Source organism: Antechinus flavipes, chromosome 4 (genome assembly GCF_016432865.1).
Source record: "Antechinus flavipes isolate AdamAnt ecotype Samford, QLD, Australia chromosome 4, AdamAnt_v2, whole genome shotgun sequence".
In the NCBI taxonomy this organism is placed as follows: Eukaryota; Metazoa; Chordata; class Mammalia; order Dasyuromorphia; family Dasyuridae; genus Antechinus; species Antechinus flavipes.
The window spans coordinates 314,667,814-314,694,499 of record NC_067401.1 but is presented as its reverse complement, the minus strand read 5'-3'; the positions used below and the strand labels follow the sequence as shown (position 1 = coordinate 314,694,499).

At 35.0% G+C, this 26,686-nt stretch overlaps 1 protein-coding gene across 15 annotated transcripts in view; it reads left to right on the top strand.

Annotated features, from left to right (window-relative positions):
- Nucleotides 1-26,686, top strand: part of EPB41L2 (erythrocyte membrane protein band 4.1 like 2) — a 292,918-nt gene that overhangs the window by 26,992 nt on the left and 239,240 nt on the right. For 13 of the 15 annotated variants that reach the window (XM_051997742.1, XM_051997740.1, XM_051997741.1 and 10 more), the window contains exon 2: nucleotides 4,144-4,191. The exons of 1 other annotated variant lie outside the window; for it this stretch is intronic. In XM_051997742.1, coding sequence (XP_051853702.1) covers nucleotides 4,146-4,191 — 46 coding nt within the window. In that variant the 5' untranslated portion in view covers nucleotides 4,144-4,145. Of the gene's footprint in view, nucleotides 1-4,143; nucleotides 4,192-5,571; nucleotides 5,692-26,686 lie in introns of all 15 variants that reach the window. One more of the 15 variants, XM_051997729.1, reaches the window with a different exon arrangement.

Below are 26,686 nucleotides of genomic sequence, written 5' to 3'. Positions count from 1 at the left end.
GCTTGCCTGCCCACTTCCTGACAGAGGGGCTGGATTTCAGGGTGCAGAATAAGATACATTTTTGGACGCATGCAAAGATGATGTTTCTTTTGCTTGACTGTGCATATTTGTTATATGGTTTCTCCCACCCCCATGGTGAAGGTAAATGAGAGGGAAATAATTTTTTTAATTAAACAAATAAAAATTAATTTTTAAAAAGATTACATTGTACTACCAAATATTTCTGACAGTTCTATGGTGATTCCAGACCCTTGTCCATTATAGCAACTTGTGTCATTTCCTTCAGTCACAAATATTAGTTCTTACTGATTTGACATCTTCAAATAAGAATGGCTCAAATAGTTCATTTCAATTTCAATTTCCCTATTAGGTGTGTTTATATATGGTAGTCCCAGTATAGAGAACAGAGATAAAATAAAGAGACAAAAGAGATTTCTTACAGTCTTACCACCTAATAAAAAGAGAAGACTAAATTTTGATTTGAATTATAAGAATTTGTAGTCATGGGGGTGAAAGATAGTAGGCACTTAATAAATTTTATTGGTTAATTTATGTTGGAGTGATGTGTGAGAAAATTGGGAAAGGTGAAACATTTGCAAGTGATTTGAGTATCGGGTTAGGAGATTTCAATCTTTAGATATTTAGGCATTAGTCATTTACTTGTTAGTCAGTTATTATCTTCTGGGCTAAGCTCAGGAGATACAAATTTTGGGAAAAATAGACCCAAAACAAAAGCTGCTACCCTTAAGGAGCTTACAGTTTAGCAAGGGAAAATATCATGTGAAAACAAAAAGAAACTGAAAAAAGGGAAGGAGGGAAGGAAACATACCCAGCCCTAGGGGTTGTTGGAAAAGTACAAGGGAGTAGAACCAGCCAGTTAAGAAATTCACTTCAATTCAATAAAGACAATTAGTCACCCATTGTGTGCCAAGCAATAACCATATATTAATTGCCTACCAATTTCTAACTGGTGAGACAATTGAGGCAAAGAATGTTCTAGCTCTTGTCCTCTAGGAGCATATAACCGAAGAGGGGAAGACAAACATAAAAGCATACGGGAAGGGGAGGACCAGGAATATTTTTTCAGCAGCATTAAATCCAGAAAGAGTAGCAGATGCAGAGTGGAGGGAGCTCCAAAGTCTGATTTCTGCCCTCTATTATCTAGGGCTGCACCCTCCAGCCCTCCCATCAGAGAGGAGAGAGGCTGACTGAGATGGTATCCGAGGCTTGGATTAGCAACATGGTGATGAGGTTAGACGTGCTGAGCTCTTTCTGGGAGAGGGGATTTGGAGTTCAGGTAGGGCCGCTGGCATAGAGGGGAATGAGCAGTAATGAATTTTAGACATAGGCTTAGGGGAATCATTGAAAAGTTTTTGAACAGATTAGAGATGTGCTTCAGTGTGTGCTCATTGGATATATTAGGTGGACTGGAGCTTTTGACAATTAGTGGCTTCCGGTTTTTTTTTTTTTTTTTTTAACACACCTTCTTTCCCTGAGAGAACTGCTTATTACAGGTATGCCAAACGCAGCAATCAAGATTACTTATGCCAATTATAAGTGATCATCCTTTGAAGTTGTTTAGTGGAGTGTGAAGAATCTTTTGTCCCTGTTACTAGTGGGAAAGTGAAACCAGTAAGCGGTTAGACAGATCCATTCTTGGTGGCTCTGGGAGTTGTGTTTAGTATCCATATGGAACACCTCCTTGTTCTAAAATTAGTGGATTTTCTCAGAGGGATCAGAACACCAGATATTCCTCGTAGAGAACTATGTTTAGGTATTTTAGAGTGTTTTTTAAAAATTGATTTAAAATTGTGCTGTGTCTCTTGCAGGATGAGTATTTATAAAAGTAAGATAAGATTCCTGTCCCAAAGACACCTTATAATCTTGTCGAGAGAGATAATGGTTCATGGAGAAAAACAAATCAAAATATGATAGGCTTACATGAAGAGTATACAATTCTCCAAGATTACACACACTCATATGGCTTCACATTAATGTTAAGGATAAGTTTTTTCATAGTATTTGAAAGTTCCCCTTGTTATTGATAATAGCTAGGTATTTATACGATATTTTAATGTTTGCCCCATGCTTGACACATTATTCCATTTGATTCTCATAGTTGTATGAAGTTGGTATTGTTATTATATTCATTATACAGATGAAGAAACTGAATTTGAGATTAGTGGCTTGTCTAGGGTCAAATCACAAGGTGACGTCTAAGGAAGGATTTGACTTCAGATTTTTCCTGTCTCTAGTCTAGCACTCTCTTTTGTGTTCAATTATAGCGAATTGTTGCATGGTAGAATGTGTGCCAGTGCCATTCCAGCTTGGGTTCCTGCCAGCTTTAAAATGCTGTGATTTTTTTTTTTTAACATTTAATAGGTGGTGTTTAATAGCTCTTTTCAATGTGTTGTTTGTTGAGGGGTAAGTTATCTAAAGGATCGTTTACAGGAGTCATCCTTAAAGTACTATTGATCAATTGTAGAGATGAGCCATTATTAGATAAGGATATTGGTGAATATATAAACTTTTGAGAATTTGGAGGTTTTAGGGATTTCTAATGATAATCAATTTTTTTGATCTATGATTTCATGGATATATGGAATTCTTATTCTATATGTGCACTTCTCTGGACTAGTCTGCAAAGTCTTGGAGATTTGCTTGGGATACTGAGATGTGACTTATCCAGTTTCAGTTTATGATAGGTGTGGGATTGAATTTAGGTCTTAAGGAGTTCATGTTTATTTAACATTACACCATTTACAAAGCACTTTCTCTCTAGCTGCCTTTTAAGTTGTCTCCTTCTTTGTATCTTCAAAATTACTTTTTCCGGGGCAGCTAGGTGATCAGTGGATAGAGCACCAGTCCTGAAGTCAGGAGGACCTGAGTTAAAATTTGGCTTCAGACACTTAACACTTCCTAGCTTTGTGATCCTGGGCAAGTCACTTAACCCCAATTGCCTCAGCATAAAAAAAAGTAAAAAGAAAAAGAAAAAAAGGAATTCCTTTTCCCACTGATGTAGAATCTATTCTACTTCACTTTCTCCATACACACTTGAGTAGGCCAAAATCCATCCATTGTCTGGTAACTTTTCTGATGTTGAGGCCTCTCCCAAATTGTCTAGGTTGACATTTAAGCAGTATGTATTTGTTAGCAGACTCCTGTTTACCAGCTCAGTTTTCAAGATTTCTACCAGCATCGCCTCTGAAAACCTAGTGCTTCCCCTCCAGGAAGAAGCCTCTCAGTATAAGACTTAATCAGTCACAGAATTATGAGTGGGAAAATATTGAAGAGGCCATTGAGTACAATGAATACTGTAACAAAAATCCCCAATTAGAAAACATAGTCATTCTTCAATTCCTGATCAAATCTAGCCCATTCCATTTTGGGAGAACCCTAATTTTTAGGAAATTTTCTTCTTAAGTTAAGCCTAAATTTGCTTGTTTAACTCTCTTAGTTCAGATGTTCTGAAAGGTCTGAATAAACAAATAAAAATCACAAATCTTTACCAAACTGTCCCCACCACCCATATGTCTACGTTCATTATTATTTTAATATTATCATCATCATTATTCTTACCAGTAGCCTAGGTAATATAGTGAATTGATATATCTGTTCTGGAAAACAGATTTTAATTATGCAATTAAGGTAACTAAAATGCCCATACTCTTTGACCCAGAAATTCTAGTTATATATTCCCAATTTTGTTATTGAAAAAAAGAATTAATAGCAGCGCTTTTAAAAATAGTAGCAGTGTACTGGAAACAGATTAGATCATTATGATTTGGGAATGGCTTAAACAAATTGTGCTTTGTGAATGTATGGAAAATTATACTATTAGAAACAATGAAGATAATGAATATATGGAAAATTTTATGTGAACTGATGCAAACTGATGTTAGCAGAACCAACCTCCCCTCCCCCCACTAAATACAGTGACTACCACAATTCAGCTGGAAGACAACTGCCATAAAACTAAGTGTGAAATTATAAACTACAAATCTAGACCTGACATAGGGAGATATGAAACAATACCTCTTCCTATCTCCAAAAATCCATAGAGTAGAAATTTTAAGTAATGTCAGATATTTTGATGTGTTGATTGGTTTTGATGAATTTTTTTCTTTCATTCTTTATTAAAAGGGATGATTCACTGGAACTGGAAGTGGTGGTGCTGGTGGTGGTACAGAGGTAAATGTAGGCAGTTCAAAAATAGAACATATTATTAAAATCTCTTAAAAATGAATAACATGGAGAAGCATAGAATGACTATTGGATAGCCATTCTTTCAGTAGTAATATTTGTTGATTAGTGGTTATTTTTTTTGATCTTTGAGGTCCCTTACTCTATGAATGAACCATGATACTACCATCAAATTTCTTTATTCAAACATGCTTAAATTTAAATGTCATTTCAAAAACTGCCATATGATTTAAACAGATGTCCAATTTCCTTTTCTTTTTCCATTTTCCATTTAAAGTAAATATCCTAAGTATATTGATTAATATTATGTAATAACATTCCTCTCTAAGAATTATTGTGTGAAAATAAAGAGTACTTATCATCAATATTTGGTCAAAGAACTATTCTTTTGAGTTGCCATTTGTTTAATGTTATGTTTGGAGAAGGGTTGAAATGTGGTAGACTGTATCCATCTTTTGGGTTTGTACTACCTGTCACTTATGCTTTCTCAACTCATAGCAGCTTCTTAGAGTCCTTTGTTAATTTACAAAATTTTAATTTAATGTACAAAATTATTAGGTCAAAACAAAAATAATCTAAAATGTTTATGGCAACTCTGGTGGCAAAGAACTGGAGATTGCAGGGTTGCTTATCAATTGAAGAATGCTGAACAAATTTGTGGTATATGATTGTGACTTATAAATACCCAAATTAACTATAAAGGATATATGAAAAAAGACACTATCTGCATCCAGAGTAACAACTGATGAATATATATATAGAATGATTTTACACATTTATATCTATTTGTGTATAATGATAGCCATCTCTAAGGTGATGGGGAGGTAAAAAAAAAGGGGGGGGGGAAGAAATTTACGAGACAACTTTGTTGTGTGTTTAAAAGGAATAACAACTTGTACACAGTTGATTTGCAGTTTCAAATGCAATCATCTGTTTTTATTATCCTGTTATAGAAATGTTTGCTTTATTCCATAAATTAAAAAATAAAATACACTTAAAAATAATTCTTTATTTATTGGGAGACTCAGATCGTGATGAAATCTTTCTTCATTCCCTACTCAGATGCTAATATTATCTTTCTCTTACAAATTGACCTATATTTATTTTAGAAATGTGTTTTCTATGCACACATGTGCACATAATATTCATTTTATTACATAACACACATACATATATATAAACATGTGTATATTTATATATATATTTCCATATCTCCTCACAATGGAAGTTCCTAGAGAAAAGGACAGTTTCATTTTTCACTTTGCTTAGCATTCAATAGATGTCTAATAAATGCTTGTCTGATGGCTTGAAACCCTTCTCTTTGGCATTTAAGCCCATTTACAACCTGGTTCCAACCTGTCTTTCCAGGGTTTTTGCCCATTGAAGACCTTAATAAGGCCGAGTCTTCCATTGCATCCAGAGCCATCTCCAGTTGTCTTGATCTACATCTTGCCACTGGACCCAGAAGGTTCTGGAGGGGAAAATGAGGCAGGTGATCTCGAAGAATCCTTTCTCACTGAAATCCAATTCACTGGCATGTTATGGCATCACCTCCCCATGTCATGGTCCTCTTTGAGAACAAATTTTACAACAACAGTCCATTACTGCCCTTTGCACAGTCACTTCAGCCAAATTGGCCTACTTTCTGTTCTCTTTTCAGCCTCCTGCTAAGGCTGTGTCTCCCCCCTTCTTCTTCCCCCCTCCCCCCCATTTCTTCAATGCTTTACCTTGCTACCTCCACACTGCCTCCTTTTGGAATTCCTAGCTTCATTCAAAAAGCCTAGTTCTTGTGTTATCACATATTGGTAGGCTACCCTGACTTCCCTCCAGTTACTGGGGCTTTCCTCCTCCATTACTTTGTATTTACCTAGATTGAGTACATGTTGGTCCCTTCCCCAATAGAATATAATGTTCTTAACCCCTTTTCTTTTCACTTTTGGTTTTTGGCCTGAATCGCTGTGGATTTTTAATGGTTGCTGGAAAAGTGATTGAAATGGTGCTCTTTATTGAGCCCTATTCTTGCCACTTTCATTTAGTCTTATGCTCTGATACACTCTAATGATACCTTCAGACACCTGCTAATCTTATCCTATGGCTCATCAGTGAGTAGTAACCTTCTTTGATGCTCTAACCACTTCAATCAACATATTTCCTAAGCCTCCCTTGAGCTCTTGCCTCATGCTAGATAGAGAGAGCTTAACATCTCTTGCCACTGTTTTTTCACCTTTGGAAGTGTTGATCTTAGATTTAATTGTGTGGGTTAATTTATCAGGAGTCTATAGTGTGTGTGTGTGTGTGTGTGTGTGTGTGTGTAATTATGTCTGTCTACAAATGCATTTTTACAAGGTGAGTCTTGTTTCAGAATCATTATGTACTTAGTGATTCAAATTAAGGAAATCATTTAATGGTAGGTAAGGTTTTGATAAATTGCCCTATTGGAGATGCAGTATATATTTTATTATTATCAAAATTTTTTATTTTCAAAAGATTTGCATAGATAATTTTCAGCATTCACCCTTGCAAAATTTTGTATTCCAAAATTTTCCCCCTCCTTTCCCCTCACTCTCTCCTCTAGATGGCAAATAATCCAACATATTTTAAAACATAAGCAGTTCTATACATATTTCCACAATTATCATGCTGATGCAAAATATTTTTCAATATATACTATTTGATGGGACAAGATAGTGTTCTTTTTTTATGGTTTACACATAGGCTTTGTCAAGATTTTATTGAAAATCAAAGAAAAGTTTATATTAAAAATGATTTGTCATTAACTTTTTGTGTGTGAAAATTTAGGCTTAAGGGACACAGTCTCAATTATTCAAGATCTACATGTTCAGGGATGTCTTGTAATAAATTCAAAAATTCTGTGCTAAATATATATATTTTTTGTGATTAAAAAAAGTAACTTTAATAATAGGCTGCCTTAGCTGTTCAAATAATTCCCATACTTTTTGGTAAGTTATTTGTAAAGCTAATAAGGGGAAGAGTTTGAGATTCAGTCATTTTAAATAATTAATGATATTTAATTGAATTATAGAACATGATTTGTTATCAAGTTCTTGCTCTTGTTTAAATCCTATGTATGTTTGATAAAAGCAGTTAGAGATCTGCATGCAGTAGTTAATTCACTTATTTTAGCCATAGAGAAGTTGTTTTCGTTATTCTGTAATATTCTAAGCGGGTAGGTGAAGCAGTGCCTAGAGATGTGGGAAGCCTCAAACATTTCTTAGTTCAAATCCAGCCTCAGACATTTCCTAGCTATGTGCCATTGGCCAAGTCATTTAACCTCTGTCTGCTTCAGTTTCCTCATCTGTAATTAAAAAAAAAAAAAGATTAGGGATGATAATAATAATAATAATAATAATAATAATAATAATAATAATAATAATAATTACTTCCTTGGTTACTATGAGGATAAAATAAGATATTTATAAAACACTTTGCAAACCTTAAAGCACCAGAGAGTACCAGTTATTATTATGTATTATCTGTATTAGAACTCAATTAGATGTCTGCCTTTTCTATGACACCTTTTTCCTCCTCCTCTTTTTTTTTTTTTTAAAAGAACAGTGAAATGCTAGTGCAAAACCTAGCCCTTGGTCATTGAGTTTGGCAACCCTAATCTATTAAAGAGCAAAGATAAGGTAATCTGATTTTGAATGTCAAAGGGATTTTCTGGTAATATCTTTATAAATCTTTTCTGGTAAAAATTTTATAAATTCCAAACTACATTTCTAAAAGCTGAGGAAATTGCTCTTGTACAGGTGTGAAAGATCTTAAGTCCCTGGGAAAAGCAGCTTTTTTTTTTTTTTTTCTTTTTTTTTCTGAAATAAACTTGGAAGATTGAAATGAGAGCCAGTAATGAAACCTTAGAAAACTCTAGAGTATTTCTGTGGAAGTAAACTGCAGAAAAGCTTGCTTATTAACATTTCAAAGGGTGGTGATAATTTACTCTGATGGCCCTTAGCCCAGGTGAAAGCAAAGGGTTTTTGCAAATGCTTTCTACATCTGAGTAACACACCCTGTAAGGCTATTGAGAGGGAAAAAAACAAATTATTTTTAGGTCTTGGGCTTACCGAAACTTTAAACTGGGCTGTGGTGCTGATCGGGTTTCAGAGAAACCCCGAGGACTAGTTTTAAATCAGTTATTTGTCTGATAATTGCTAAATAGGGTAGTCTGGTATAAGAGGGGGGAAGGTGGTGAAGAAATTGATCTCTAATTTTAAAACTTGAACAGAAGAATAGAAATATAAAGAAGAAAAATGTGTAAGCAGATCACATCAATTGTTACAATCAGTTGCTTTTTTTAGGTTCCCCTCCTCCCCCAGCTAGGTACCCGGTGGCTTTTTAACTGGTAGCAGCTTTTATAGCGCATAGGACACGTAGCTGATAAAGACCTTCCATGTCATCTAATCCAATGGAAAGGTCCAGATGTTTGCTAGGTGATAGAAGTGAATTGAGGTCTTGCCAATCAAAAAGCCTTTTATCAACTAAGTTGAGTTCATTATAGTATGACAATGAGTATTTACTGTGTGCTAAAAAAAAACTGTGGTAAATCCTGGGGGTACAAATGTTGTAAATGTGGGATGTGTACATTTATTTATCTTTGGGACATTCTACATCCTACAGGAAAAAGGGAAGGGAATAAATATTTATATAGTGACTACTAAGTGCCAGGAAATGTGCTAAACACTTTACAAATATTTTCTTATTAGATCTTCACAGCAACTTTGAGAGGTAGGAGCTGTTATGAAGAAAAGAGGCAAATAGGATTATGTGACTTGCTTAGGGTAAACAGTGTCTGAGATTGAATTTGAATTTAGGTCTTCCATATTCCACACCCCGTATTGTATGTATGCAGTGTGCTACTCCTTCCCCTAATAGCTCAGGGTTTTCCTTTCTAATTGACGAAACAGCCAACTTTTGTGAATGCCATACAAATAACACAAATGATGATTTAGGAACTGTGACCCTTTCCCCTCCCTTTATGATTTAATACTAAAGGTGTTGCCTTCACCTAAATCTGTCAATACAAAATGCTCAGAAATTGCACTAATTTCAGTCTACCAAGTGATACGTTTTTAGTTCACTTTTTTTTTTTTTTCTTAAAAAAAAAATACCCTTTGAAACCCTGCTTTTTTGTATGGTCTCTTTTGTGTTGCATTTCAGAGATTGGGATGTTTATACTTCAGTGCTTTCTCCCCTGAAGAACCAGTAGTCACACAGAGTAATGACCTGATCCTTTAGTGACAAATAATACCTGACCAGCAGGCTGCCTGAGAATGGAAAAATGAATTATGTGTGCCTAATAGGAAACGATGTCATATGAAGTTTATTTGGGACACTCTTTTTTATGGAACATAACAGTGATACTGTGGTTCTGTTTTGTTTTTTTTAAATTAACAACTTAGAAGTTGGGACTACTTAAAAGAGATGTAGCTCCAGATATGCCAGAGAAATGTGGAAATTTAGGCAGTGAACCGTAATGGCTAGAGTTCTTGTACTTGGTGTCAGGAAGACTTGCATGCACTATGTGTGTGGTCTCCAACTAGATAATTAATCTCTTTGGGTTTAGCTTCCCTGTTGGTAAAATGGGAATAATAATTGTATCTAATTCATAGATATTCGTTGAGGTATTTGAATGTGAGCTCCCCATTAGAATGTGAGCTCTTTGAGAACAGAAGCCATGTTTTTGACTTTCTTTTGTATTCTCAGTGTTTAATATAGTGTTTGACATATAGTAAAGGCTTATGAATTCTTATTAACTCATTGACTGTTAATTAAAGTTATCTAAGGAAAAGACTAAAAGGTTCCATGGATAGTATATTATTTAGAGAGAATCTTTTCCTTCCTCCCTCCCTCCCTTCCTTCCTTCCTTCCTTCTTTCCTTCCTCCCTCTCTCCCTCCCTCTCTTCCTTCCTTCCTTCCTTCCTTCCTTCCTTCCTTCCTTCCTTCCTTCCTTCCTTCCTTCCTTCCTTCCTTCCTTCCTTCCTTCCTTCCTTCCTTCCTTCCTTCCTTCCCTCCTTCCTATGTGTGGGGGGGAGGAGAGAAAGATAAACAGAGACAGTTATGAATGACAGGCATGTCCCTTGCTCTAAGGAATAGGTAGTGGTTCTGTTGTTCTTTGTCCTTAGTTCTTGAAGAGGACTATAACATCAGGAAGTTGGTGCCATGATATGTAGGGGAATTGAATGGACTTCAGTGAGGGAGGGCTGTGCAAGGGCATTCGCCTCACTTTTCCCATCTGGGTCCAGGGGCCAGAGTAAATCAAGAAGACTGGAAATGGCTCTGGATGCAATGGGAGCTTAGGTCTTCATTAGGTTTCCGTTTGATTGAAGTCATACCATATACACAGATAAATCTAACATAAAGTAGAAAGTGATAGAGAAAAACACATGGATGGTAGGGAATATGCCATCTAGGCAGATTAGTATAATATGAGATTGAGAGTGATAAAGATCTAAAGTGTTGAATGAAATCTAAGAGGAGAGAATTTTTTCATTTAGGGTCATCAGAGAAGGCACTCTAGGAGAACTAGCAAACTAAGCTAATCTTTGATGGAAGATTAGGATCCTAGAAGACTTGAAAAACAGAGGGAATATATTTTAGGCCTCAGGGACAGCAGACATGGAAGCCCAACAGTGTGGCAAGTTTGAGGAATGATTTATGGTTCAGTTCACTTGAACAGTGCTTGAAGAGGGGAGAAATAATATGTAATATCTTTGGGAAAATGGAATAAATCCAGATGATAGAGGGTCTTCAGTGCTAGACGGAAATGTATTGATTTTCTACTAAAGGCAGTAGGGAAGTCATTGACAATTTTTGAGCAGGGTGTGATACTGTATTTGTGCCAGAAATGAAATCCCTGAATACTTTCAAGAGATCATTAGTTGACCCTAAAGAGAAAGCCCCAAATTGATAAATTTGGTGTTGAACAACAAAAATAACTAGAGGGCACTGAATATTAAGTTTGTTTACTGCATGATTTTGCTTTGTAGAAAGGCATTATGGTGTATGAGATTGATTAGTAGGTCCAGAGTTAGGAGAGACCTGAGATTGAATTCCTTCTTTGATATTTTACTGGCTGTATATACCTATTCTTTTTGAGTTTTAGGGGTTTGTTATCAACCTCATATTTCTGCTTCTTTTTCTATCAGAGAGTACTTTATCTGAGGAAGTAGTTCTCTCAAATTCAGATTACTCATGTTCATTTACCCCCTTCACACCTGCCCACACTATGCTGCCTCTCTAAGAGTAAATTTTGGATTAGAATGAAATCATACTTTATAATAACTCTTATGCCATGATTTCTTAAGAATAGTATGTCTCAGATTTTGTTTTTTGATTCTTCAGAGGGCCAAAATAGTTCATAAACCAATTGACCCATATGTCGCTTTTTGCTCAGAAAAGTAAACATATCAAAACTGCTAAAAGAAAAAAAGCAACTATCAAAATGACCAGAATTTATGTCAAGAATAGTATTGCTTTGGATAGTATACCTATAATGTCTGGCATAAAATGTCATTTATTATTCATTCCAGAAAAAATAAGCACACCTTGAAATTATGAAAAAAAAGCACTATTGTCTTACAAATGATTAGTTGTACTGGTCCATTTCTTAGGCTCTTTGGTCCAGTGACAGTAGCAAAGAACAAATCTATTTTTAAAGAGGGCTGTCAATTTTTAAACTGTCATAACTAATGCCAACTTCACAAAAATATGTTTGAAAGGGGGCCTTCTGTTTACTTGTATTCTCAGCATGTCAGTATTTGAAATAGACTGACTGCCAAAGGAAGAACATCTCAAAGGACCAATTTAAGCTTTTCTTTGGGGTGCATTTTGGAGTCATGTTGGCATAGTTAAAATTTTCATCTGTTATTTGGCAAGAAAACATGGCAGTAATGGGTTTTTGGCTCTTTGCTTTCCTCGAAAGGATGTCATGAGGCCCCTGGAGCTGGGTGTTGGACCTGGCAATTTCAGTTGGAGAGGCCAAAAGCTTTACAAATGCAGTTTCCTTGATTGATTGACCTTGAGGTTTTTTGGGTTTCTTTCCTTTCTTTCTCTCTCTTTTTTTCTCTTTCTTTTTTCTTTCTTTCTCGCTTTCTCTCTCTCTCCCTTCCTTCCTTCCTTCCTACTTTCCTTCCTTCCTTCCTTCCTTCCTTTTTTTCTTTTCCTCCCTCCCTCTTTCCTTCCTTCCTTTCCTCCCTCCCTTCCTCCTTTTTTCTTTCCCTTCCTTCTTCCCTCCTGTTTCCTTTTCCTTGCTTCCTCTCTCCTTTTTTCTTTCCCTTCTTCCTTCCCTCCCTCCTTCCCTTCCTTCCTTCCACTCTTCAGTAACAATTTTTAAAATTTTGTTTTTGGTGGATAGAGCACCAGCCTTGAAGTCAGGAGGATCTGAGTTCAAATTTGGCCTCAGACACTTAACACTTCCTAGCTGTGTGACCCTGGGCAAGTCACTTAACCCTAATTGCCTCAGCAAAAAAAAAAAAAAAATCCATTTTAGTTTTTCTTTTTAAGGAAAGAGCTATTTTATGATTTTATTTGCACATTGAGGCTTTTACTTTAATGGGTGTCACTTAGCATTTAACATTGTAATTACCTGATTAAAAGACAGACTCAGCAACATTTGAAAAAATGATTCATGATTTTTTAAAATTAGGTAGACAAAGAATCTAATATTTGGAGGAAGTGAAATACTTTGCCATAATTTGGGAAGTGATTAAAAAAATTTTTTTTCTTTAAATGTCATTTTCTTCAATCTTTAAAAGATTTCTTAAAAGAATATATAATTAGTTAGAAAAGTATGCCTACTTCTGCTATGTTACTATCCTAAAATGAAACTTATTTAGGAGTGGTAGAGAATCATTCATTCCTTATTAGTTTTGTGATGTGAATATCTTCTTTGTGAGACTGTCATTTGTAATTGGGAGAGGCAAGTAGGAACATATTTGTCATAATGATACTGTAAAAAAAAAAAAAGGACTATGTTTAGAGGAGAGAATCTTTTTATCTAGGTGAAGATGAAAAAAAGCAGTCACTTAGTTTGTTTCATTTACTATAAAGACCTTCAAGATTTCCTCAAAGACAATTTGTTGTTCAGTTGTGCTACATGCCTAGACAAGTCCCTAACTTGCAAGGAGACTGTGTTACAAAAGTTGATTTATAAATCCAGCTTTTTATTTTTAAGAAGCCTGGAATGCATTGCTTATAAAAATATTGATATAGTCAACATTCTCAAGCCTTTCTACAATGCCATTTTAAATCTATAACAGATGAAATGTAGTAGGGTACCAGTAATAGAGCATATTTATTGATGGAGTTATAGCTTATTTAGTAGTTTCCTCACTATAATCTTTAAAGCACATTCTAGAGGTAGGCACTACACTTATGATATCATTGGTATAGATTCAGATTATAGCACCTGCTCTTTGCAACTTAGACTTGAGTTTTCCAGGGCAGAAGTACCAAACACTTGGCTTACTGGCCTCCCATGACCCACAGCACTCCCCTGATCTCACTGGCCTCATGTGGCCCATAACACTGCTGAGTGTAGGGCTGGAGCAGATTAATGTAATTAGGAAATATTTAACAAAATAAATACTATAAAAAAGTACTGTCTACAGCACTAAGAGAGTAAGTTACTTGCCCCAAATCACAGACTTAATAGATGTGTTTTAGATAGAACTTAAACCCAGGTCTTCAATTCAAGCTTCACAGCATGATGAAGAAGTACTATAAAAAGCACTACAAAACATAGATAGTATTACATTTTAAAATTAAGTCTGCATGCCACTGACAGGGATGCTTGTATAAGATTTAGTAGTGCCATTTCTATTTGGATTTTATTTTTCTGGCCTGGAGTACTGGAGCCCAGTGTTTGAGTAATTTGCCCATGCTGATAAAGTCAGTATGTCAAAGGTGGGACATGATCTTCTTGTCTTCTTGTCTCCTAGGTCAACTCTTTACCCATTGTCATATTGCTTCTCACATTATTGTAATTTTATAGGAAAAAACCCCAGAGACTCAGGAATATGAATGTAATCTAAAGGTGTAACCTAAAATGTTGACCTAACTCTTGATAATTTATATTTTATAGAATATGATCAAGAGTGAGCATTTCTTACATCTGCTACATATAGGTTATTAGATTCAATTCAGTAAATATTTATTGAACACCTACTTTATGCCAGACACTGTGCTAAATGCTGAGGAGACAACTAAGAAAAGCCTCTCTGCCCTCAAGAAGCTTATAAATGGGGGAACGCAGTGCCCGAAAGGAAGCTGAAAAGGGGGAGGTACAAAAAGGTCCCTCCACCTGTGAAGTTGAAACCAAGCAGATCTTGCTGATGCAATGTGGAGAGTTAGCTGGAGAGTTCAGATAAAGAAAGGCTTTGGGAGGAGTTTTGTGCCCTGCTCTGGAGCCTTCCAATAAGACAGGAGGTAAGGCTGAAGGAGTTGAGAATGTGTTCAGTTTTTAGACTGTTTATGAGATCGATGGTGAAACTAATCAAGTAGCTGATTAAAGGAATGAATTAACATTTGAAACTTTGTTTATATCTCTCTGGAATGTATTAATTGGTTGTTAATGATTTTATGGGTGGTCCCCAAAGGGTAAATCTGGTCCATGTCAACATAATGCTTGAAGTTTAAGGCTATAGGTAAACTATTATGCACAACCATATTTGTCTTCGAAGATACAACTGTTTTTTTTTTTTTTTTTTCATCTTTAGTCATTTGGGGATATATTACCACCATTTCCATCCCTTCCATTCTCAAGAAATAAAATAGAAAAGAGGATTTAAGAATTCAAACAAATATTGTGGTTAGAGCTTTGGCAACGAAGGGGGGCAGTGTTTGGGGGATCTACACTCCTTTCTCCCATTCTTCTCCCACCTCACCTCCCAATGTTATTTCTGTTAGGCATGCCTTAGCAGCATGTTTTTGAATTTTCCTTGGAATGAGGTGAGACTGGAGTTTAGGTTATGTATGATACAACCCCATAGTAGCAGTGGAGTTTGTAGGAAGAAAGGAGAAAAAATGGAGGTTAAATGCTAAGCATTAATCTTAGTACCAGAAAGGGAGTTTCACTGTAGCTTTTCACATGTTCTTTATATATATTCACAGATTGGATACCAATATTCAAGATAGTATTAGGGAATATACCTATATATATGTTATGTCCTTTTTATTTACTTAACTGTGTTCATGTTTCTATTGTCTTTTTTCTTAATCTCTCCTAGAAGAATATAAATGTTTTGGGGGCAAGGACTCTTTAAATTTTGTTTTTAATTTGTGATATTATCAATGTAGGGGACTTTTCTATGTGGAATCTCCCTTCATTGTTGCGCATCAGCAACTTTTCTGTACCCAGAGGTTAAATGCTGGCTTGTGGTCACATAACCAGTATGAGTCATAGGCAAGCCATCTCTCTGTTCCCTAACCCCCATTGTACCTCTTGTCTTAAACTTGGATTTTTGTAGCATAGGAACATAGGTTAAAAGCCAGAAAGGATCTTAGAGACCATTAAGCCGAGCTCTCTCATGTTAGAGATGGGGAAAGAATTACTCATGTCTTCAGACAGGTTTTCCCAAATTACTTCTAGGCAGTCCCATGCTCCAGTCACACAAATGACATTTGTCAGTTATATGAGCAGCTAGGTCTCACATAAGTGACAAATGTCATTAGTCATAACTAACTACGAACATGTGGTTGGCCATAGATAATCTGTAAAAGCACATCTTAGGAGATGAGAAAATTAGTTTTATTGTCAAATGCCGAGATTTTATTTTCTTGATGACCTTTTTTGTTTAACAGTGTTCTTTCCCATACTTTGAGACTGTCATTTCCCAAGTGCCTTTTAAAATGTGATTGACTATAATATAGATTTCTTACATGTGTAATTAATCAGGTCTAGTCACTTTTCCAGACTTGATATTCTCAAATGCCATTGTTATTTCCTCACATATATAGTCCTGTACTGAGGTGATGGAGTTCTACTCTTGGCACAAATAAGAACTTATTATCATAGAAATATTGGCAGTCTGTTCCATTTCACATTTATTTGTTAACATTAATCTTTATTTCCCACCCAGATATACTCCCTTTGGATTAATTCATCATGACTAATGATGAATGGACTAATTCAAGCTTGAATTGAAGATCTGGGTTTAAGTTCTGCCTAAAACACATATACTAAGTCTGTGATTTGGGGCAAGTAACTTACTCTGTTAGTATTATAGGCAACTTTTCAATACTTTCAATACATCTTTTCAAGATGCTTGTAGAAAAAAAGGTGCTGATTTTCATTGGTAAGAGGGAATGTCCCTATACCAAATGAAATCACAGGTCTCCCCCTACTCCCATCTGTCCAACTTAGTGTTATTTCATAACAATCTTTTTGTCAGATGATTTTCTCTTCAACTTCTTATGTTTTTTGCTGATTGGTGATGTTAGTACTTGTAACATTTCTAATTTTTTCTTAGAGAAAGAATGTTTAGTCTCTTTTCTGACCTCTTGCAATCTGGATTCCATCCTCATTACTCAAGAGAATTTGTTTTTCCCAAAGTTATCAATGATCTATTAATTGCTAAATCCAGTGACCTCTCAGTACTCATCCTTTTTGACTTCTGGATCATATAGATATATTTCCCTCTAATTGCAAATATAATGCAAAGTTTTATTCAGATCACCTTCTCTCTATATATTCTATCTTTTTGTTTTCTAATGATCTCGTCACTTCCCGTGGGTTCAATTATTACCTTTATGTAGTTGACTTCCAGACCTGTTTAGCAATAATCTCTTCCCTTGAGAGGCACTAACTGTCTATTGGTCATTTAGAATTGAATGTCCTTGAGGCATCTCAAAAACAGAATTCATTATATTTTCCCCTCTTTTGAACTTCTCGGTTTCTTTTTTAGTCACCTAGGTTGCAATCTTAGAAGACACTTTTGACTTGTCATTCTTTCTTTCAAGCCAGTTGTAGTCAGTTTTGTTTCCACGATGTTTCTCAAATCTGGTCTCTTTTCTCTAGGTCCTTACTTGTTACTTTGCGCTTAGACTATTGTAATAATTTCTCATTGGTCTCACTTCCTCAAGTCTTTTCCTTTTCCAATTTGTCCTCAGTTGTTAAAATGATATTTCTAAAGGATAAGACCGATTCTCTCCTTCTAATCGTACTCTCTTTCTTCATAAGGACCTTTTGTAATCTTATCCAGCTGCTAGTATCTCCCCTCCCGAATTGTTTAATATTATTTATACATCTTTAGTATATAGCATATATACATTATCTCCTTTGAGGTCAAAAGCTGCTTGATTTTTGTCTTTGTGCTCTTAGTACAGTACTGCGATATAGGAATACTTAACTTTTTTCTTCGTTGAAATTTTTAGTCATCCAAGCTTAATTGAAACAAGTCCTACCAGTGTTTTAAGACTTCATAGTTAACTTTTATTGTTGTTACTCAATTTTTTCAGTCATGCCCAACTCTTTGTGACCCCATTTGGTGTTTTCTTGGCAAAGGTAATGGAGTGATTTGCCATTTCCTTCTCCATCTCATTTTACAGATGAGGAAATTGAGATCAATAGTATTTAATGACTTAGCCAGAGTCACCTAGATAGGTGTAGTAGCCAGACTACTAAATAATGGTTATATTTGAACTCAGGACAATGAGTCTTCCTGATTCCAGGCCTGCCACTATTATCATACATTGTGCCACCTAGCTGCTTCTCATAAGAAACTTTATGTACGGAAAAATACAGAATCATGATGAAAGAATTGTTCATAACTTCGTTAAATATATTCTGCTGTGGACAGAATTGGGGAGCCTATTTCATTTTGAGCATTGTGTAAAAAAAAAAAAATCACATTTCTTATCAGTCATTTCTGGGATCAGTGTCCTTAAAGATAAGGTAAATTATAATTGGTGAGGGAAGGAAGATGAACTTAAATCTGTAATGACTTCATTATTATTCTTCAGAATGATACTAGCACTATGAGATGGGACATTTTGGCTCAGGAGACACTTCGTTTATCTGCTGTTAGTCACGTTAAATGGCTGAAGTCACCCTTAAGAGCCGCCTGCCTTTGGCAAACATTTATGTCTCTAGGGATTTGTGAGGTAATTGGTTGAGAACAATAGTCAGGAGGTTTACTGCCTAGGCAACAGCTGAGAATGGATTTGCACTTACTCCAGAGGGAGATTCGAACTGAATCACTGTCTCATCCATCCTACTGTGTCTGGGGAGCCAGTGTGGGTCACTCTCAGATTCCATGGACTGAAATGAATTCATATGTGCCAGTGTGATAGCCGTGTTTAAGCTAATAATGTAGTTAACATGCTAAAAAGAAGTGTTTTTAATAATATGTATTTGGAATGTCAAGAAAACCACTCAGGGAAGATGTTTATGCCTCATTTTTGAGAATCTTTGCTTTGCTCAGGCCTGATAGAGGTGCAAGGGACCTTTGAGATAAACTAATATAGAATATTTTAATTAGTCTTAGAAAGGAGACATTGAGAATGTGAGCTGTGGAAGACAATAAATGACCACAAACAAGAGATGATGTGTATATATGTGTATCCATTTTGATGAAGATCAAAGATCAATCAGTGAAGAAACATTACTTGTCTGCTATACTATCCCTATTCTCAAGGAAATTTTAATGTACCTTTCAAGAGAGAGAGATTTATAAAAAGATAAAAATGTGAGAACTTGTTGATAGTGGTTTTTCAGTGTATGCCAGGAAAGTTTCAAATTTGATTTGAAAATCATTACAGAATCATTGTAAATGCTCAATGAAGTGACATGATTTTTTCTGAAGCCTTTTAGAAGTGTCAATCTGACAGTAATATGTAGGGAGAGAATTCGGTAGAGATAAACTGGGAAACCATTTTTATAGTTCAAGTAGGGGGCAATGAACATGTAGATTAGTCTTAATAACAAGAATTAGATATGCTAGAGCCGAAGAAAAGAGAATTTTAAAATTGAAAGGCTAGGGAACTAGTGGAATAGTTTCACACTGAAAGTGTTAGGGAAGTTAGATCATCAGGTTTTAGGGAAGTATGTAAGAAAGAGGATTTATTTATTTTTGTTTTTGTTTCTTGAATTGCAAATTTGTGGTGATAATAGCTTTGAGAGATCAAGGCTAAATAGTTCCCAAATTTGTAATAGGTGCATGACTTTTTCAGACAAAATTTTTCTGAAGCTTTGTTTCCTCATCTATAAATTGGGGACAGAAATTCATGCTTTACTTACCTCACTGTATTGCTTAGAGGCAAAATTGAGGCAATGTACATAAGCACTTTGAAATGTATAAAAATGCAAAAGAAACTAAGGTTTTGAGGACTAATTGAATTTTTCAGGGAGCAAGAATATAGAGGGAGAAGAACTAGACTGAATCTTAGGCAATACATACATTGGACAAAAAGAGAATGAAGAGCTACCGAAAGATTAGGAGAATGAAATAGCATTATATTATAGTATGATGTGGGGAGATAACTCAGTCTTGGAAGGATCACATCTGTACAAAAATATTTATGGTGTGGTTAGTAGAGAATTAGAAATTTGAATAGATTATTCTTCTTAAGTTGGGGAATGACTGAACAAGTTATATGATTGTTGTGGAATACCATTGTGTGGTAAGAGATGAAGGGGATGGTGTCAGAGAAATCTGAGAAGACATATAAACTGATGCAGAGTGAAGTGAGCAATTTATACCTCAATAGCAAGGTTGTAAAGATAAACAAATTTGAAAGATTTAAGAACTATGACTAACATGATGAAATATGCTACCGACTTCCTGATAAGGATTCAGAGACATTTATCTGGTCCATTGTCTCTTTGTGTCTTCATCTGTCTATGTGTTTATTTCTATCTATATCAACATACACACATATACATACATACAGTATTTTGGATGTGGCCAATGTAATTTGTTTTGCTCACTGTTTGCAATAGGTATTTTGTTTCTCTTGCTTTCTCAGTTGGGAGGAGGAGGGGAAGGAGAGGAGGGAGAGGGGAGAGGAGAGAGAGACTCTGCTCTTCTATAGATTCTGCTCTACAGAATGACTGTTAGAATTCATCTAAGCTGGTTTTTGTGTTTTATTCTTTTTTCTATCTTTACCACACTCTCTATGACAAAAATTCTAGGTTTTTGAAACTGTTCTAGGAAGTGGCCCAAGAAACATCTGAGATGTAAACAGTTTTATTATGTGTCCCTTTCCTTCTGCCATGTACAGTGCTTTCCTCCAAAATCAGTTTCCTCTAAGTTGTAAGAGGCCAAATGTTCTTGGTGGGTACAGTACAAACTTCCCTTTCCTGAAAACAAGTCCTCTCTATATTTCATTAGTTGAAGATTTAAATGGCTATTTACATTTGGTAATAAGCAGACCAACTCATGGAGACCAGTCAGCTCATCCTGGAGGAAAAAAAAAATCTTTTTCATTCTATAGTTATTTTCCATTGTGATCTTGATTCAGAATTATTGTTTTAACTCTCATGTTTGATATATTGGCTACAAGCATGTAAGGAATGTTTGGCCAGATTTCTCTTCTATATTTTTCATTTCTCCAGTTAATCCACAAGCATTTATTAAGTGCTTTCAATATGCCAGGTTTTTGGGATAGAATGAAAAGCAAAAGCAAGAACCCAGGCCTCCAGGGAGTCATATTCTGATGGGGGAGACAAATAGCTGTGTATATAATCCTTAAATTGTTGGAGGCACCTCAGAAATCTTCCCTAGACCTTTAGTTTGTACAAAACAAAGCTCTAGTTTATACAAAAACTTCACCTGTTCTCTTTTTAGATATGAATAGCATTTTTTCATCATGAGTCCTTTGGAATAGTCTTGGGTCACTGTATTGATCAGAATGACTAAGACTTTCACTGTTGATCATCATTTCAATATTGCTGTTATTATACACAATGATCTCTCAGTTCTTCTCACTTCACTTTGCATCAGTTCATAGAGATCTTACCATGTTTTTTTTGGAAACTATTCATTCTCCTTATCATTTCTTATAGTCCAGTATTACTTCATCACAATTTTTTTGCCACAATTTGTTCAACTATTCCCCAATTAATGAGCATTCTCTCAATTTCCAGTTCTTTACCACCACAAAAAGAGTTGCTATACACATTTATTTTTGTATATAAAGGAAATATTTTTCTTTGATGTCTTTGGTGTACAGACCCAGGAATGGTTTTGTTCAGTAGATGCATTTTATAGCCCTTTGAGCTTAGTTCCAAGTTGTTCTCCAGAATAATTGGATCAGTTCACTACTCCATCAGTAATTTATTAGTGTACATGTTTCTCCTCATGCACTGAAGCATTTTTCATTTCTAATATGTGTGAAGAGTTGTTTTAATTTTCATTCTCTAATCAGTGATTTAGAGCATTTTTTCATATGATTGTATGGAATTTTGATTTCTTCTAAAAAACCGCCTATTTATATCCTTTGACTATTTTATCAATTGGTGCATGACTCTTATTTTTATAATTTTGACTTGATTCTATATTTGAGAAATAAAGTCTTTATTAGATGAGTAATAATAAATTTTGATAACTTCATTTTATGGTATCTTTTAGTAAAATTTTCCTATTTTCTTTTTTAATTAGGTCTATCATTGCTTTTATTTTTCTGAGATCATGGTTACTATCCTGCCCTTTTTAGTTTAGCCAAAACATATTAGATTCTGCTCCAGCTCTTCATGTCCATGCTTTGTGTCTTTCTGTTCTATGTCTTTTGTATACAACATATTGTTGAATTCTGATTTCCAATCTTTTCTGTTATCCACAATCCATTCAAGGTTTATAGTTATTCATGTTCATAGTTATGATCACTAAAATTTCCCTTCATCCCATATTCCTCTTTTATCCTTCTTTCTTTTTTATCCTGTCTCTCCTCAAAAAGTCTGCTTTGCTTCTGACTACCACTTCACTCTGACCTCCTTTTTTTGATTCACTCCCTCATAGCTCTTATTTTCTTTCCCTCCTAGCTCCCTATTGGGTAAGATAGATAACTATATCCAACTGAGTTGGGTATCTTTGTTTTTCTCTTTTTGGATCAATTCCAGCAAGAGTGAAGTTCAGGCATTGTTTCCCCTCCCCTTCCCCCCCCCCCCTTCCAATTTTTCCTGTTTTTATTTTTATTTTTTTAAAAATCATTCCAATATAATCTACTCACATCTATGTTTTCTGTCTATATAGATTCCTTCTTACTGTTGGAATAATTTTAGAAATTCTTTGTAGTTAGATGTATCATCTGATATAGATTGTACAATTTAATTCCATTGTGTTCCTTATGATTATTTGTTCATGTTTTACTTTTTTTTTTTTGGGGGGGGGGGTTTACATCTTTATACTTCTCTTGAGTCTTCTATTTGAATGTCAGGTTTTCTATTTAGCTATGGCCTTGTCATTAGGAATGTTTATATTTCATTAAATTTCCAATTTTCCCTCCCCCAAAGGAAATTATTCTCAAGTTTTGCTGGGGAGCTGATTCTTGTAATTGTAATCCTAGTTACTTTGCTTTGTGGAATATCAGATTCCAAGCCATTCACTTCTTTAACATAGAAGCAACTAAATCTTGTGTGATTCTGACTGTAGTTCCATAATATTGGAATGGTTTCTTTCTGATCCTTGCAATATTTTCTCTGGGAGTTTTTGGCAATAATATTTCTGAGAATTTTCATTTTGGGATCTCTTTCAGGAAGTGACTGGTAGATTTTTAAAAATGTCTATTTTACCCTCTCTGAACTATTTCTTGAAATATGATGTCCAGGGCTCCTTTTTTTTTTTTTTTTTTTTTTTTTTTTGATCATAGCTTTCAGGTAGTTCAAAAATTTCTAAACTACTTTGCCTTGATCTATTTTCCAGTACAGTTGTTTTTTTCCAGTGAAATACTTCAAATTTCTTCAGTTTTTTCATTCTTTTAACTTTATTGTGGGTTTTTTTGGATGCCTCAGAGAGTCATTAGCTTCCAATGATCAAATTCCAGTTTTTAAGGAATTGGTTTTTTAAAATAAATTTTTGTATCCTTTTTCCATTTGTTCAATTCTGATTTTTAAGGAGCTCTTTTTTCTCCCAGTGAGTTTTTAATAGCTTTTTTTTTTTCCTATTTGGTTAATTCTGCTCTTTTGAATTCTTTTTTTTTTTCAATGAAATTTTGTGCTTCATTAGACTAATTCTGGTTTTTAAAGTGTCATTTTTTGATTTTTGTGTGTCTCTTTTACCAAGCTGTTAATTCTCATTTCATAATATTCTTGTATCATTCTATTTCTTCTCCCAATTTTTCCTCTATCAATTTTTGTCTCTTTAACTATTCTAGGAATTCTTCTTGGGCTTATGTTTAGTTAGCATTTTTTTTTTTTTTTGAGTTTTTGGTTGGTTTACATTGTGAACTTTTCATCTTTTGAGTTTATATCTTTGTCTTCCTTGTGTTGTTCAGTTAGCTTTTTTTTTTTTTTTTTTTTTGAGTTATTGGTTGGTTAACATTGTGAACCTTTCACTCTTTTGAGTTTCTATCTTTGTCTTCCTTGTGTTCATAATAGCTTTTTATGGTTAGGTTTTGTTTTGTTGTTGTTGTTGTTTGCTCATTTTTCCATCTGATTTCTTGACTTTAAATTTTATGTTAAAGTTGGGCTTTGCTCACCTTCAGGTAGAGAGACACTATGTCAAACATAAGGCTTTTTTGTTCTGCCATTTTCCGAGCTGGTTCTGGGGGTGTACAAGTTTTCAGTGCTTTCAGAACGGTAATCTAGAAGTGTTAAAAATAATCCCCAATCCCAATCCAGAAAAGATGCTTTTGGGGAGAAAATAGGAGGAAGGAGAAAGATTTCACTCTTGGAAATTATATTAATCTAAGTCCAAGAGCCTAAAATAAGATGATAGATTATTGTTGTTTGTCATTCATTCTCAGAGAAGACCTTGACTTCAGGGATCCGCTATGATATGCAAATGAATTGGATTTAGGTGACTAACAGCTGTGCTAGCTCACTGGCCTCAGTTTCCCCTCCAGAGCCATCTGTATCCAAAGGCCTGATAAAGATCCACTGGAGCCACTGGAGTTGGCCCTGGAGGCAGTGGAGAGTTTAGCCTTTTAAAGTTTAGGACTGCAACAGGTCTTTATTTGCCTGAGGCCATACCCCTTCAGTGATTAAGGATAGGTAGCTATAGAGCGGCAAAGAATGGCCTCTTTCATCTAGTCTAAAACTATGACCTTAACAATAAAAAACCAACCTCCAGATAAATAAATAAATCAGGAAGAGGGGAAGACCTTCAGGATTTCTGGCCAAAACAGAAATGACTGCTATTTACATTTACTCACAGTCATTCTGGACTTAAACAATGACTTAATTGGGGCTTGGCCTGGGACCTATTGTTGGCCAACCACTGGGTGTCTAATTGTCATTTAATTTTAACTTATGGTGCTTAAGAAAGAAATTTAGGCAATAAAACCTAAGATATTTTGGGAGAATTAGTAATCCAGAAAACAAAACAAAACAAAACAAAAAAACAGTTTTTAAGAGCATCCATTGATAAAGGTAAAGACATTGTAAAGGAAGAATTTAGAGGATTTGTCATTGAACTAATTTTGTTGGATGAGGTAGAGAAGGAACCAAAGCAAATTCTAAGAGTTGGGTCTGGTATAATTGTGGGCACCTTTAACAGAAAGAGAGAACCACATCCAGGGATGTCCCTGAAGTGTGTTTATTCATTACTCTCTGGGAAGTACAGTGTCAGTACTCTCCCCTTAAATTGTGCCTCAGGAACACATGATGGGAAATGAAGTTTTGGGTAATATTCACTATATCATCACTTCTTCATCTGTGACTTATTAGAAGGTCTTCTCAAGTTGCTGTGGCTGGAAAAATTAGCCGACGGTGTCCAGGTTGATGATGAGCTCTCTTAATGCGTGTTTGCACCAACCCTACGATCCTGATTAAGTTTCAAAGTGGAACTGAAACTTGCTTTCCTTTTAAAAGAGAACACTTAAAATAAGAATTTAAATTTATATAGTAGAACTGATTTTGAATGGCAATAGGTACTGGTAATAATAGCTAGCATGTATATACCAACTGCTAGATTCTAGGCACTGTGCTAGAAATACATTTCATTTAATCTTCATAACAACCTTGGGAATAAGTGCATTATTATCTCCATTTTATAGATGAGATAAATAAGGCATATAGCTTACGGAAACTTGTCCAGGATCACACAGCCATTGTCTGTTTTGTTTTTTAATTAAGGGGAAAAAGTAATAATAATAATAACTCTTTATGGTTATTAGTGTATCTTTCTAATGCAGGCATTTAGAGATCTGTAATCTCATATTTTTGTTTTCTCAGACAGTTATACTTCTTTCTTTTATGGAAATAGTCAACTTTTAATGATCTCATGTAATGATATTATCTGATTTGCTTTAAAATTCTTTCTGGCCTAATTTTTCTTGGCAGGGTTTTATTAATAATTGCCTTAGAAAGAAGGTGTAGTGGTATAATATATGTCACTGACAAACCTGCCTGAAGTTGAGAGAGAATTTAACTACCATGGTAATGATGTCATAGTTCCAGACTATTCTTTGAAAGAGAAACATGGCTTGGCACTTCTCATTTTTTCTAATATTTTATTATCTGCACTGATGCCTTCTGCTTTTATGAGTAAATTTCCAGATATTTGGATAACCACAAAGAAAGAATCACAAGATAGTAAAATATAGGTGGGACCCTTAGGAATCATCTAATTCTCTCCTTTTGTCTTAGAGACAAAGCTCAGAGTAATGAAGTAATTTACTTAAAGGTTCATTTAGAACCTAAATCTTCTTAGTCCTTCTACAGTCTGCTTTTATTCACTGTTTCTGCCACCACCTTGTGATTCACATTATTTCATTTGGCCACAACAGGCATGCCTCATTATTATAACAGCATCATAGATTTAGAATTGGCTTTGCTAGGTCAGCTAGTACTATTCTCTTATTTAAAGGACCAGGAAATTACAAAATGAGTAAGTTTCTTAATTTTCTTCCTCCTTTCTCCCATCCTCCCATTTTGTGATCCTGGATTTTCATATATCATATTGATTCTGCTTAAAAAGAAGATATGCCTACCCTTTGACCCAACAGTGTCTACTGGGACTGTATCCCAAAGAAATCATAAAAAATGGAAAAAGACTCCTTTGTGCAAAAATGTTTGTGGGAGCCTTTTTTGTAGTGTTAAGAAACTGGAAACTGAGTGGATGCCCTTCAATTGGAGAATGACTGGAATAACTAAGAGTAAATGAATATTATGGAATATTATTGTTTGGTAAGAAATGACCAGCAGGATGATTTCAGAGAGACTTGAAGAGACTTAACATGAACTGATGCTGAGTGAAATGAGCAGAACCAGGAAATCATTATACACGCCAACAACAATACTATAATGATGATCAGCTATGATGGATGTGGCTCTTTTCAACAATGAAGTGATTCAGGGTAATTCCAATAG